Raw genomic sequence first — 15,275 nt, forward strand, 5'->3', positions numbered from 1 at the left:
CTTTTATGTAGTCATAGAAATTTAAAATACGGGTTGGGTAAAGCAAAGCTACCGCCCTGAGAAGTCTGCACAGCATATTAAAAGGGGTTAAGTCGTTTTAATATTTCGGAACATGTAAAGCCAGAAACCGATAACTTAGGTTTAAAATTTGGATACGTACAAATGTGTAAAACAAATCAGAAAAAGTTATAATAATTATAATTAAGACGTTTTGGCCTAGTTTTAAAAAAAATTGTGTCCTTATTTTAAGAGTTTACTTTTATCCAGGATTCTTTGTCATAACCTAAACCAAAATTTCTTTTAAATTGTTTGTCTTTGCAGGTGGTTATGGGACTATTTTCTTTAAATAAAACATTAGCAGAAGCAATTAAAACCAAAAGATATTTTTATGACATTAGAAAGTTAATGCTTGTGCACGAAGCAGATTTTCCAGAGGTAATATTAATGTGGACAAATATATATTACCCATTCTTAATCTTAACATACAATTGTTGGCTTAATAATGTATGTGCGTCTATTCAACTAATAGCAAATTTGACATTATAGATTAGATTTCGTGGATAGGTTTACTGATATTGAGCAAATAAAGGATGAAAAAATAATGGTGGATATGTGACATAATTCTGTTAAGGGAGATGGCCCATATGTTCAAACAAAGAGAAAGAATTTTTGAGACACGCTACCCCCCACCCCTCCCATAAGCACTACCTTTAATTAAAAAATCCGGATCGGCACCCTCCTCTTTTTAAAAAATAAATGGCTATATTGCCCTGCTTTTGTCATTAACACTCTCGGCACCCAGTTTCGGATTTCTATGAAGAGAGGCCCTACGCTATTCACCTCGTTTGTCTTCCCCCAATCCCTCACCATCACAACTTGAGGAAGATGAAAGAATGTTTTAAACACAAGCCGAGGCTGATGGCGGATGTCTTAGACTACAGTGCCTGTAAAAAAAAGTTTAAGGCGGTTTCAAAAGTATTATATACTTTGAGGCCCTGGACATTGATGGCACAACAGTTTTTTTTTAAAAATGACACTGTGTGCACGTTAAAGTGGAAACTGCGGACTCGTATAGCAAATAATTGAGGATGTGTATTCTTGAATTTCAGCACATATTAAATCAACTTAAAGATGACTATGGCCATCCTCTGCTGCCGAGAACAAATCTAATATCTGCCGTCCAAGCCATATATAAAGACCCAACAACAGGAAAGATAATTGCTCATTCTGATGAAAGAAAACAAGGAAAGGCGTGTCTAGTTAAACAAATTGTTTTATCAGATAATATTTTATAGAATTCATTCTACACATTGCTTTTTTTATACAGTTAGTGACTTATGATTATGTTGCTCATTAGCATGAAACACCCAAACTGAGATATTCCATTCCAGCTGTCTATTCGTTCGGATTGTACGAAATCTGACGCACCCCGTTTCCAACGGCAAATAGCCTGTGTTTACCAGTAAAAATAAAAATGATTTGTTTGAAACCCCGCCTCATCCGCCATTAGAGGTTATACTAGTTAGAGCTTAGAGGGCTACATTATCCAGAAAAGAGCGCTTTGTATGTTTTGATCTAATGGCTAACGGTTGTGAAAACATGAACATCCAGTAGACATTGCGATTAAACCGCGGAAAAAAGATGTTGGTAGAGAATAATCCAAAAATTTACTTTTGGGAGGAATTTGAAGCAAGGTTTTGTTAGATAAATTAGTCCAAATATATCATCAAATCCCACAGTTTATAAGCGAGAAAGCATCCTTAATAACAATTGTCCCTTATTATTCACACTATTTAAACATATCACACAATTAATTGATGTTACTATCATATATTTGTAATTATAAAGCGTCTGTTTGTTACATTACGATTGGTAAACCTCCCTTCGCCTTATCCCCTTACCATGTTGACGTCATTTTCCGCGTCTAATAATCCTTGTTTTAGACTAAACTTTGACAACTTTTTGCAGATTTGCGCCAGTTATCAAGAGCTTTTCGGACGCAGGATTCATCAATGGCATTAGTAAATGAATTAAGACATTTTATAATTTCCCCATCGGACTCGAACTTCGTTGTTTCAAGTTCATGTTGATCATTTTCAATCAGTGATTTTTTGTTGACCAATATCTGAGTTTTCTGGTCTCGAAATGAAACGAAACGAAAACTCTTATGGAAAGGCGACCTATCTGGATTTGTGTAGACATCATGAAAGACTTCATCAAAATCTTGTACATTTTCATTTTCATTCAGATCGAAGTCATAAAATCTCCTCCATTCTCCGATATAGAAACTGGTGTCTACATCTTTAGGTGGTCGCATATCCCCTTTTCTATGCATCCGTAAAATTTTACCATCAAATCTAACCAATTTATATTCTAAAAATGAATCGAAAAATATTGGGGATTCTTCTTCAAAATCCAAAGATATTATTCGAAAAGTTGGGTAACCACAGCCCGCTTCAAGCAAGTACGCGTCTTTAGTTTTCAGTACGTTCTTTGCAATGATAACTAAATGATTGTTTGGCGAGGTAACCGTTGAATGGACCATGGCAACATCAACATTTAAGGCCTTAAATAAAGCGAAAAGAAATATATGGTGGGAATAACAGAGTCCTCCTTGTTTAAGAAACATGCCTCGTTTTATTTCATTCCACGTAGGTCGATGTCTTTCATTTGGGTCTGTTGCCATCAGAATAATATTCTGAAAAGGTTCTTTCTCTCTGTAGGACGCCATTATGGTATTTATGAGGTCAAGTTTATTTAACGATTCAAGGAGAACTTCCACGTCTTTTATTTCGAGCACATCCGTTAAGAAGTAGACAACCTCTTCCTTGGAAAGCATTTTCTGCAATATATAAAAATAGGCAACACATTTAGTTATGTACAACCATATAATCATATTTGATCGCATTATAGTTATATACGCAGTCAAACGCAGAGTTACTTTCCTAAATAATAAAAAAAAGTTACAGGTCAGTGCGCCTGCGATGAATCCGGTAGTTCTCTCCTCGTAAATTTGTGAAATATCGATGTCATTTGGAGGATTCTGGCGTATAGCATAAGTTTTCTATCTTGAGAAAGGTAGCTAGCAGTGCCGAATTTACCTATAGGTTTGGCAGTCTGAAACCTAGGGCCTGAAAACCTAACGGAAATCTGGCCCAATGTTTATCATTTTGAATACTCATAAGCCTTTCTTACACGGACTGTAAACATGTCATTATCCTCGACTTGCTCACTTTCATTTTACTGTAGGCCTGTTTGTGAGAGATTGGGTAGGGTCTCATAAATGGGATAGCCTCGAAACTCTTTCCATCTAAATCCGGCCCTGGTCGATAGACAAAATTAATGAATCTTGTTGAGCAAGATGTTAGCGTAATATCTGTTGCTGCTGAATTTGGGCCCAGATTATCGTAGAACACAACCTACCCGACCTATCCTGGGAAAATAACTACTAGATAGGTCGGTACTACTTGGGCTAGACTGAACAACCTGCTCTAAATGACGTCAGGCTGGTTCCTACGTCACTGCGAGTCTGACGTATTAGGGAAGGTTATGCAGTCTATACTTGGGCCTACTCAACACGCCCTTACCCTGACCTGAATGAAAAAAGTGTCCTGTTTTCCAAAGAAGACGAAAGGGACATCTACTATATTCCTGGGTGATTGCACTTCTGGGATTTTATTTAAATTGAACTTTAACCCCTCAGTTTCAAATTTTATTGTAAGCAAAAAAGTCAACTGAAAAGATACAAAAGTAAACAAATCATTAAAGAGAGTTATTCACTGATGTCCATACCGTGTTTTACACTTGAAAATAAGGTTATTTCTACTATGACACATTTAGACAATTTACTCACTCTAACAGTGGAAATATACAGAGTTGAAATTTGGGAGAATCACAAGACTTGGTCGACTTATTTTAAAAGGATTTACATGTTTATAGCCAACTTTTAATGGCGCTTCCTAACTCTTTCCCCCTATTTTCCTCACTCTTTTATTAAAGTAAAGCTGATTGGCTGGAAGTACATATTAAACATACATTATGCAAGAGCTAAATCTTCCTATTTCAGGTCTTTCTTTAGGCCCGAAATGTTATCTAAATTATTAATTAGACATTAATTAACCTATCCAGGCCATAATCAACTCTAGATGGCAGCGCTAACCTGCGATCTTAAGTGGATTGTAAGCCGATTTACTGCATAACTTTCCTTCTCGAAAGCGACTAAAATTCCCATAAGCCTCGGCCATCATTACTAAAGTCACTACGATAAACAGCATAGTCTCGATTATATATTTAATCGTTTAATCGAGAAGGAATGGGTTAATTCCCATATCGCCGACTCACCGAGTTTTAGGGGAAAAATTTTGGTCGACGTTATGGGAATGAGTGGCCAAGAACAATAGACCCAAGCTGAAGGATAAACCTCATTAAGCAGATAATTTTGGGAGGATTTATTTTTTTTTTTTAATTTATAATACATAACATAGCACAATTTTAAATTTTTGCACGCAGTCCAACATAGTCCAAAAATTCTAATAAATTCAGTCTTCCTTGTTCATATCTATAACATCGTTATGCACTCTAAGGAGTGCGGTTTCAGTGCTATGCCCCTCTCGATAAGCAGACTGGAATTTACCGAGCAGTGAGTTTCGAGTGAGATAATCTATTATTTGAGATAAAATGATCTTTTTAAGCAATTTTTGTTTTTTTTAATCAGAGGTCTTACAATGGCCTCCTTACAATCATCCGGAAAAATAACAGAGGAGAGTACATCATTTATAATAATCGTCAAAGCTGGTGCTATTTCATCCAGACACTCCTTTAGTAGTTTTGTAGGAATTGGGTCCAGAGCACACGACTTACACTTCATTTGACACACCACTGATATTACATCATCAACATTCGATGGCTCAAAAGCAGAGAAATTACACTGGGGTGGGACTTTAATGTCAGTGTAAGGGGGGGGGGGGGAGTCAACAAACTATTCACGAATTTTAATAATTGTTTCGGCGAAAAAGTCAATAAAGGTCTGTGGTATAAATCAATTTCAGTGAACTATATTAATAATGACTGGTCCCTGCCTCATTAACGCTTTTAATCCGTTTTAATCCAATCAAAGGGTGCCGCGGTCGACTTTCCAAAACTCGGTGAGTCGGCGATATGGGAAGACCCCGCTTAGTTCTCGGTTCATAGTGGATCAATTTGAATGAAATTTTCAGCAAATTGCCTTTACATTATCTAGTTTTTAACTATTATAGTGAGAACTGCCAACTCGTTACCGAATCTCCCATAATCTATCTTTAATACATGCACAATTTTGATTGGGTAAAGAATGATTTAATGTTACTATTTCTAAAATATGAGTAATATATTGAAACATAATCTTTCCATGGAAGCATTAAAGTAACACTGCTACCTTTTGAAATATTTAAAATAAACGAAATTTGTCAAAAGTTCTTGATAAGAAAGAAGTTTAGCTGCTTTAAACTATTTGTACAATGTGTCTCATTGCACATGAAACAAACAATAATTTTGTTCAGAAACTTATGTTTTATCAACATATCTTATCACACATAATATAAATAGATAACAAAGCCACCAAGCGAACGAAATAAACAGGTAACCCACAACGCTATACGCAAAACGAACATTTAGGTCAAACACATTCGGCATGCTTTCCAGAAATCCGTATAAAACTGAAATGTATGGTAGCTGGATACGGTCATTTGTATGTGTTTTGGACCTTCGGTCGAAACACGTATTGTTTCTGTACGTGTTTTTATTACTTTTTTGTGGAATTTAGTCAGTTTGTGCAGTCAAAACTGTAAATGGTGCAAACATTCTGCCAACGTAGATGTGGTTGGCCTCCGTGCGTCTATTTATTAAATATAAATTGGGTCATTTTTGACAAACTGGAAGTGTTTTACGGATGGGACAAAAAATAGTCTCAGATTGCCCACACCTCGGTTATTTCTTCGGGTTTTCATTTTTGGATTCTTTGGACGAATCCTATATGGGCTCTGACTGACGGTTTTTAGAAATTCGGAAGTTCGCTCGATTAATATTAGCATAAAGATTTTGCGAAAATTTTCTTCATCATTCTTTCGACATTCAAGGTGGCATATCTCCGTCCCTATAATTTGAGATATCAAGTTGAAACTTGGTAGGAATAAGGAACACATCAATGCCCTCAAAATCGCATATTAAAAAATTTGTGACGGCTTCCGGAAACTTCTGGGAATTACCGAGCCTCCCGATTTTTCCCGAACATGAATAGGTGTCTCCATTTCAAAAATATACAAAAAATGACATATGGTGGTGTTAGCCCCAGATATTATCTTTCATTTTCAAAGACCGTGTTCGATAACAATTTAATTTCCCTCATAGCACACTGTATGGCGTATGCCCGTCTTCATTAGCCCAGCTCGGAGCAAAACAGTAGGACGTTAAACCCCATTTCATTTCATTTCATTTTCAACTAGTTGGCCGCCATATTAGATTTTATAAAAAATCATTCAAATCGATATTCAACCGCCACTTTAATTCCGATTTTCGAAAATATATTTTGTATTGAACCTACTCCAAGTGGCAACAATCTTTAGGGAGTCGATTTTTGAATTTCGATTTTGTTTACTTCCGGTTTCACTTTGAAGTGTGTTCGACTTTTGATCATCTAGATGGTGACCTAACCTTTCCATGACTATTGTATGTATGATGACCCTGATGTCTACTAACAATATTAAAAAAGTTCACTCAAGAAAGAAGTATAACTTCCGGTTTTGTTAAGAGTTCAAAAAGACAGGTTTTCCCACTTTAATAGGTATTAGATGTTACTATATATGTACTCAATAATTCATGGTGTAACTGTAATGTTGACGTGACAAGGCGTGACGTGACATACCGAAACACGTCATTACTACTTAGTAGTTCTAGTTTATATTTCAATCTGAATTCCTTGCGATTATTTTTGCACTTTAGCGTGCATGTCGCGAAAACGACAATGCGAAAGCGAAATGTATGTGAAATGGGGTAAAAATGAGAAAAACACACTTTGTCGCACTTTCGTGCAATACAGTAGAACCCTCATAAACTCGACCAGTCGATAATAATAGATGTTCACATTGTTTCAAGGACGTGGTTGACAAAAGAGTTAATTTAAGACGGAAATACATTTTTATTTCAGACATGATGCGGTTATTTTACATCTACTTTGATTTCTCTTTTTGTAAACTTCGCCAGTTGGCTAAAGCCGATTTTACGATCGATTCTTCGAATTGTGGGAACAGCTTCTCGTACTCCTTTATAATGTCATCATCGGTCGCCAGTTTTGATTTCTCAACATTTCCCTCTTCATCTTCGACCGTCTTCGTATCGTTAGAAATGGCCACCGCTTTCTTGTTGGGAAAAGCCGCTGTTCTAATTATAGAATGGAATATCCCTACGGTGGGATCGGTGAATATTCGATCGTAGTAAGGCTCAAATTGTTCCATCTTTTTTGTTCCGAGTAGGTCAAAAACGTAAAGTTCTTTCCAACTGGCGTCTTCGGGGTCTTTGTACATTCGAAATCCTTTGCCGCCACTCTTCGTATATTTGTAAACATGCGTAGACTCTTCGTAAATCTTCGACTCTTTATCGAAAGACATATCAATAGCATCAAATGTGGGACAACCCAAGCCAACTTCTGCGAGAAATAAATCCCCTTCATTGTTGACGTTATGAACAAATACAACCACGTGATCATTTTTATTGATGTTTGTCCATTGTGTAATAGTGGAATGGGCCATGGTTACTTCATAGCCAATAACTTCCAATAAACGATACAAGAATAGGTTCATGGGATAGCACAAACCGCCATGATTTTTCAACATGGCAGACTTTATCTCACACCAGGTTGGTCGATGTCGATCAGCTACATTTTCTGCCATTAGTGTTAGATTTTGGAATGGTAAATGTTCGTGAACGGCCATTATGATTTTATTCAGAAGTATTAAATTAGGTTTTAGTATGTCTTCGTCAGGTAAATCCAAATGTAGAACGGTTTTCAGGATTCCATTTGACTCTTCCTTTGTCAACTCCATTGTATCTTCGAGAACACCTAAAAAAATAATTGTTTTCTCTTTAGGCAGAAGGGGGTTGGATGGTCAAATGGTTTAACGTGTGTGCGTTGGCTCATAAGGTCTGCTATTCAGTACATTTCGGGTAGCGCCGAAACACAATCAAGATTTACAGTGATGGAAGGGAGGTAACTACATTTTTTACTCTATTTATATTATATTAAACATACATTATTGCAAGAGCTAAATCTGTCTATTACAGGTCTTTCTTTAGGCCTGAAATGTTATCTAAATTATTAATTAGACATTAATTAACTTATCCAGACCATAATCAACTCTAGATGGCATCGCTAGCCTGCGATCTTTAGTGGATTGTGATCCGATTTACTGCATAACTTTCCTTCTCGATTAAACGAGTAAATCGAGACTATGCTGTTTAACGTACTGACTTTAGTAATGATGACAGAGGCTAGGTAGAAATCTCATTCGTTTAGTTCTCGGTTCATAGTGGATCAATTTGAATGAAATTTTCAGCAAATTGCCATTACGTTATCTAGTTTTTAATTATTTTAGTGAGAACTGCCAACTCTTTATCGAATCTCCCATAATGTATCTTTAATTATTCAATATAATTGTAATTTCGATCTATTATCCAACAACTCCAAAACATACATAAACGTTCTCAAAACGACAAGGGTCTTAAACAATATCATGTTTGAAAACACACGAAATGGGGAGCTAGGTGTTTTGGGCGGAGGTTTTGTATGCAATGCAAACGGTTAAATTGCACTTTGAGGCTAGCAATCGCAAATCTCAACAGTAAACGATAATACGCTAGTTTTGTATGTGAGTTGTCTAATAACATAATATACAAAATTGAGTTGGTAGGTACGTGTATTTAAAAACGGGTACAACACAAAAGCTGCGTTTATCCAACACCATTAATAATAAACCATTGTTGAACTTGTAACATTGAGCACCTTCAATACAGAACCTTAAATGTTCAACCAAATTAAGTTCTCAAAAAGAAAACATATATTGATACACACTCTTAAAAGTCTATTGCAAGAAAGTTTACATACCTTTCTATATATGTAAATAATACCAACCTTCAGCAAGCGCACTCAGTGGGTCAGTTAAATAAAAACGTTCGTCGGCTTCGTTTTATAACCGGAATTCTATTTATAGTTTACACTCGATTAACCAGACACTCGTTGCATTGGATAGCTGAATGAACATATCTTTATGTGAGCGACATCATCATCAAAACTGAAGAATTGCGATATGAGGTTGTTGACCCCGTCCAATTGTTAATCAGACAATGTTGGCTCTTTGTGATTAGAAGAATTTAATACTGAAGTCAACGAGAAAGAATTACATGGAGGCAGACCACAATTAAATTACCTTCTCGGTAGTTCGTCTATTTATAGCAATTCTCCCACTCTCCCTTATCTCCCCTTTTGAATTGCCACTTGTGTTGATTGTTTGGTCTAAATGGAAGAAGGGGGTTTGAATTAACATTTTCTGCCAGGTTTTGGTAAATATTCAGGGTTTAAGGGCGGGGCGATAAAAGAGTTAAGAGATTGGTTATGATGATATGTACAGTCAATAATGGTGGCTGATTGATATAACATGGCACAAAATTGTAATTAGATCAAAGTCAAAGTTTGCATATATAATGTATGATATATTGTATAAATCAGATGACCCTAACACGTGGTTAACTTGTATAAAAGAGACTTTAAATTATACTGGTTTGTCTAATATATGGAATATTCAAGCTAATAATATTGACGGTAAATGGTTAAAACAATGTCTGTTATTAAGGTTAAGAGACCAATATCTGCAGGATTGGCATAGTTCTATTAATACCTCGAATACATGTGCTAATTAATGTCTGTTTAAATCTACTCACAAGCAGGAAGAATATCTAACTGCTTTACCTGTAAAATATAGACGCTATTTTGCTAGATTTAGATGTCGAAGTCATAGACTACCGATCGAGTCCGGAGTGTTTTTACAAATCCCCAGAGAAAATCGAATCTGTGACCTTTGTTCATATAACGAAATAGGCGATGAATTTTATGCAGTTTTTAAGTGTCCATTTTTCCAGAATGACCGACTAAATTATTTAAAACCTTATTATCACCAATATCCTTCCTATGTAAAGATGTACGAACTTTTTAATTGTCATGGTGCCGAGTTAGAAAACCTTTGTAAATTGATATCGATTATTGTAAATAAGTTTAAATAAACTGTCCAATGTAGATAACTAATATAAATATACAAATAAGTTTAAATGAACTGTCCAATGTAGATAACTTATATAAATATACATATACGTTTAAATGAACTGTCTAATGTAGATAACTTATATTATGAATGTAGTGTATTGTCCAAAATCTGCCATTGATTGTATGAACTATTTTTGTAAATTGTATTCATATGTCTCATTGTGAGATCTGAATAAAGATTATATTAATATGGTGTCGCCCTCTAGGCCTAGATGGGACAAAAACACAAGCCCCTTTGTACACATTGGATTGCACATAAAAGATAGGCATACGCTATGCAGTGTGTTATGACAATACCATTTTTTCATCGAATTCCAAATGTGAAGGGTTCTTTTTTGTGCACGCCAATGTGTACACAGGATCTTGTGTTTTTTCCCATCTACACAACTAGACACTATTCTTTGTCAGACCGTTCGTCTTGCACTACCGGCAGCGAGAAACAAGGCTGCAAAATCACGGGGAACTTTCTTGACCAGCAGAAGGATCAGTGTACATAACCATACTGCATTTTGAGAGGAAGATGGCCGACAACCCGACATCACGACATTTTAACTCAACAATACGACATTTTAACGCGACATTACAACATTTTGTCGTGGTGTCGGGTTAAGATGTCGTGATGTCGGGTTGTTGCCTTATGAAGCACGACATCACGACATGATACCAATCAGCCACCATATTCAATCTCATACAAATTTTAGTGCAAAACCGGGAAATGGGACATTGAACGCAATGGGGAAATTAATTGTGGTCTATATCTTATATTTTATTCGATTATTGCAGTTACCTCCCTTTAATCAACTTGCTCCTAGTCTGCAATAAGCGTTATTCCGTCTTCAGAATCACCACAGAGGGTAAGATACTTTAAGCTAAAGAAGTTAACGCCAGGCATGGGTACCCCTATCACTAAGGCAGTTGGTATACCTGGATAAATTCCTGTATATTTGAATTCATGTTCGGACATCATGCATGCGGAAGGGTCAACTCAGAATGTAACACAGATCACATATTGATGAAAAACGATTCATTGTCACAGATTTAATTATGTATACATGTAGATTGGTCCATGAGTGTGGGACATTGACCGACCACAGAGTTTGTTTATAAAATATCTGAACATGCGTCAAGCAGTTATATCTCTATGTCCCCCACGTGGTTCCGAGTGGTATAACATGAATGCTTTCGATCGCAAGGTCCATGCAAGTACCTTTGTTTTGTTCCAAGCCCCATGATTTCCTTTCGAGTTCTCCGTGTCCTACCAATGTGCTCAAGTTATATGCTGTTCCAGATACTAACCCAAATGACCTGCCCTCTCTCTCTCTCTCTCTCTCTCTCTCTCACACACACACACACACACACACAAGCACAAACGCACACCCACACAGACACAACACACACACGCGATTTATGTTCCATGATCAAGTGTATGAACTAGTTCTAAAATACTTTTTAAGCAAATTTAATAATCAATAAAAATGTACACGTAATATATGATAAATGACGAAAAAGAAATTTATTTACATGGTTATGTATTATATAATAATAACGATAATTACATACATATACACCTCCTTTATACTTATATATTATATACAACAGACAATCGCAAACGCTTTAGATTTACGTATATGGATAACATTAATCCCAAAGTCTGAAACACAGTGTTAAAACATAGTTTATCGGGATTTTCACACCATAGTTGTTAATCTAAAACTGCTTCGGGTTTTTTTCCTGACATAAATGGCTATAATTACATAGATCAGTCGAACTGTTTTCTTACATAAAATCTAAACACAGACTGGTTTTAAAAATTCATTATGACATACTGACAAATCCGTGAAATGTCTCTTCTTCGCTTAGACCAATTTTATCTGTTTTGTCATTCTAAAACCAGACTAAATTCAGATTCTAAAGCCACTATTGATTAAGTACTTGTCCATACAAAAACGTAATGAAAATCAAGATACAAAACGTTATTTAAAACAAACGCCAATAAAATATACCATAATCTTCGTAGTCCTAGTTGACAAATATTGGAAAACGAACAAGTAAACAAACACAAAAGTATTATCCACAGGGGTCTCGACTGGTTTTTCTACAAAATCCTCGATCGATAGACAACAAATTTAAATAGTGGCCATCGATGATGACTGTTGGCAGAAAAGCCACTGATGTTCCGTCAAAAGCCATCATCGATGGTTACTAGTGAAAGTAACGTAAATAAATGTTGACAAAGCCGAGACCGAGGCATCTGGCTTCAGTACATCTTCGGTATTATAACAATTTCACTACTGTGCATAAACAGGGTTAATATTGTATAAGTGCTCATTTATTTACAATGGTATTATATACATAATATAAATACATTTATGTCATTCTGTAAGTAAATCAACAAATGGAGCTACATCGAAATAAAGATGCATCTATCAATTACTTTATATTGTTTGTTGCATGAAATTATTGTGACTGGTCCATATTAACGCCACACAGCAACAAGCAATAAATGAGATTTAGATATATTTACTGACTCAAAATCTAACAAAAAATGAATACGATTATGTTTTATTTATTGAAATAAAATAAGACAAGGAAAATAATAAAACGAACGTTTTAAGTAGTTTTTCTGGATAGCTGAACTCTTTTCTTCATTAATCATGTGATTTGTCTTACTAACCCAATTTACCTTCATTATTATTTCACGAATACCTTCCAGCATTCAGAAATTAATACTTACATATTTATATGTTAACGAACTTTCGTCCTTCAAAATAATCATGGAAATAATTTCTAGTTCCGTTCTTACAAACTAAACAGACGTTTGAACGTAACTCTACTAATCTTACTTGATCATAATTTACAATATTATACCACTTTGTTTTCCGATTTAGATACATAGTTTTGTATATTATATCATGAATGACAACTTAAATACTGCTGATTATCTATCCATTAAATGATTAAAACTTGACACTGAACACGTATCAACACACCAAGAACTGATTATCTAACTTCATGATTGTATCCCGAGTTTGTTTTTAAACTGGAAACAAAGTGGCACCACCGGGCGGTGTAGGTTTATGCCACTGTTCTAAAAAGATTTCTATTGTAAAATTCAACTTAATTTTGTCTTATTCAGAGATTTTGGGGGATTTATATCTTGTCTAAGGAGCGATTTAACTTTATATTTACTAAAGTAATCTAACGTCATTGTTCTTATTTTATGCTACTATAGAAAATAATAATCAATTGCTGAAATTACAAATGGCTAACCCCGGCTTCTACGGCAGTTATAGGTCAAAATGTTGCTCCTCGAACCAAGAAAACACAATTTTTCATCTCCAGTCTTTTATCGGTGGAATCGGGGCTACAGTTGGGCCAATTTCACAACCATAACTGTTTCATATAGGATATACATAATATATGATATTTCTCCACATTGGCGTTCCATAAATTACACTTGCTGGCATTTCTTTTTGATGCTGTTTTAGAAATCGATTAGGATACTGAAATATCATTTGGAAAAGACTGTCCTTGAAATGTCAGACACAATTTCCCACTTGTGTTTAGATGACTGACAAAACGTAAATGGTACAGATTGTAAACACATCACTTCAAATAAAAACTTGTTTAGGAATCTTCCATGTGTTTTGTATTATTGTCAAATTATATTTGCCATAATTCACCCGGTCAGCTTAATTATGTTTATTCTTTTGTTCTGGACATAGTTTAGTGTATAATGTATGGGAGAAGGAACACAACACAAGTAATCGATGATAAATAAATAGAAGAAGCCGAATTTAAGCTATCTACAGCAGCCTGTTTTCCATTAGCTCCTAAAAAATACAAAAAAACATATAATAAAAGAATGTATCTTTTTATCTGACAGATAAATCCTGGCAAATCAGTGAGATAACGTTTGATGTTAGAGCGTTCTCAGGGTGCAACAAAGTGAAACAAGGGCCATAACTCTAGAAGTAATTGACGGAAATTGCTGAAATTCTATAGGATTCTTCGTTTTACTAATTTAAATCATACACAAGATCGGGTGATCACTGTTGGCGTTAGAGCGTTCACAAGATTCAATAAAGTGAAAAAGGGACCATAACTCTAGACGTAATAAACGGAAACTGCAATAGGCTTCTTCGTTTCACAAATGTAAATAATGCATATAAATTTCACAAAGATTGGATAAAACTTTTGGCGTAATAGCGTTCACATGGTTCAACAGAAATTATTGAAATTAAATAGGATTCGTCATCTCACTAATGTAAACCACATATATCAATTTTAAAATAATCGGATAATAACTTGTGAACGACGGGCGGACGGAGCGACAGACGGACGGACCGGGGCGACGGCAATATACGTCCACATTTCCATGTGGGCGTATAAAAATGTTATATAAATTATTAATTAGAACATAATCAACTCTCGATGCTCGAGATTTTCAACATATTTAAATACGATTGGTAGTTAAGGATTTAATTTAAAAATGGATAATTGAGGCTTTTATTGGTTGTCGTAACAACGGTAGCAATGACAATAGAGACTACACTGTTCTTGTAACGGCAATAACTCCGCTCAGAATGAATCAATTTGACTGAAATTTTTACATATACCCTTTTCATAATCTATTTTTGAACTATTTTTGCGATAACTGTATTAATGCATTTTTAAGGTGGTTTAACCACATGTTTGATAACTCTGGTTATAGCAATCTCAGCGGAACTTGTCGAACTGGGCGACTCTTAGTTTTTCAGATGCTTAGAAGACATGTTTTATGCCAGTCAGGTGACAACTTTTGTAACCTGAGCCTGGCTATGAATAGTGCTGTAATTATCTTATGATGATCAAGACTAAACACCATGTTAACAGTTTGATAATAATCTTCCGCGGTATTTCATTTCCACGACCAATCAATTTCCGTGCA

At 35.4% G+C, this 15,275-nt stretch overlaps 4 protein-coding genes across 8 annotated transcripts in view; 1 reads left to right on the top strand and 3 right to left on the bottom strand.

Moving 5' to 3' along the window:
* The window catches only part of LOC126828883 (scoloptoxin SSD14), a 21,967-nt gene extending 20,672 nt beyond the window's left edge, over positions 1-1,295 (top strand). Inside the window, exons 13-14 of the mRNA XM_050558966.2 lie at positions 322-435; positions 1,110-1,295. Coding sequence (XP_050414923.1) covers positions 322-435; positions 1,110-1,295 — 300 coding nt within the window. The remainder of the gene's footprint in view (positions 1-321; positions 436-1,109) is intronic.
* Positions 1,258-9,220, bottom strand: LOC130013996 (uncharacterized). 2 transcript variants are annotated; one of them, XM_056102699.1, is made up of 2 exons: positions 9,161-9,220; positions 1,258-2,842 (listed from the first exon to the last, which is right to left on the bottom strand). In XM_056102699.1, exon 2 carries the CDS (start codon positions 2,837-2,839, stop codon positions 1,940-1,942), a length of 900 nt encoding a protein of 299 aa, XP_055958674.1. In that variant the 5' UTR covers positions 2,840-2,842; positions 9,161-9,220; the 3' UTR covers positions 1,258-1,939. The 2 variants fall into 2 exon arrangements, with proteins under 2 accessions (XP_055958674.1, XP_055958675.1); XM_056102700.1 differs by lacking the exon at positions 9,161-9,220 and adding an exon at positions 3,594-3,720.
* On the bottom strand, positions 7,152-9,215 carry LOC130013999 (uncharacterized acetyltransferase YvcN-like). The gene is made up of 2 exons (XM_056102706.1): positions 9,134-9,215; positions 7,152-8,092 (listed from the first exon to the last, which is right to left on the bottom strand). Exon 2 carries the CDS (start codon positions 8,073-8,075, stop codon positions 7,203-7,205), a length of 873 nt encoding a protein of 290 aa, XP_055958681.1. The 5' UTR covers positions 8,076-8,092; positions 9,134-9,215; the 3' UTR covers positions 7,152-7,202.
* A 2,568-nt stretch (positions 9,221-11,788) lies between the features above and the next one.
* Positions 11,789-15,275, bottom strand: part of LOC126828953 (opioid-binding protein/cell adhesion molecule homolog) — a 97,903-nt gene continuing 94,416 nt past the window's right edge. For 3 of the 4 annotated variants that reach the window (XM_056103464.1, XM_050558982.2, XM_050558981.1), the window contains one exon: positions 11,789-14,178. In XM_056103464.1, the coding sequence (XP_055959439.1) occupies positions 14,072-14,178 (107 nt within the window). In that variant the 3' untranslated portion in view covers positions 11,789-14,071. The remainder of the gene's footprint in view (positions 14,179-15,275) is intronic. The other variant, XR_008789351.1, reaches the window with a different exon arrangement.

The sequence above is a fragment of the Patella vulgata genome, chromosome 1, assembly GCF_932274485.2.
Source record: "Patella vulgata chromosome 1, xgPatVulg1.2, whole genome shotgun sequence".
NCBI lineage: Eukaryota > Metazoa > Mollusca > Gastropoda > Patellidae > Patella > Patella vulgata.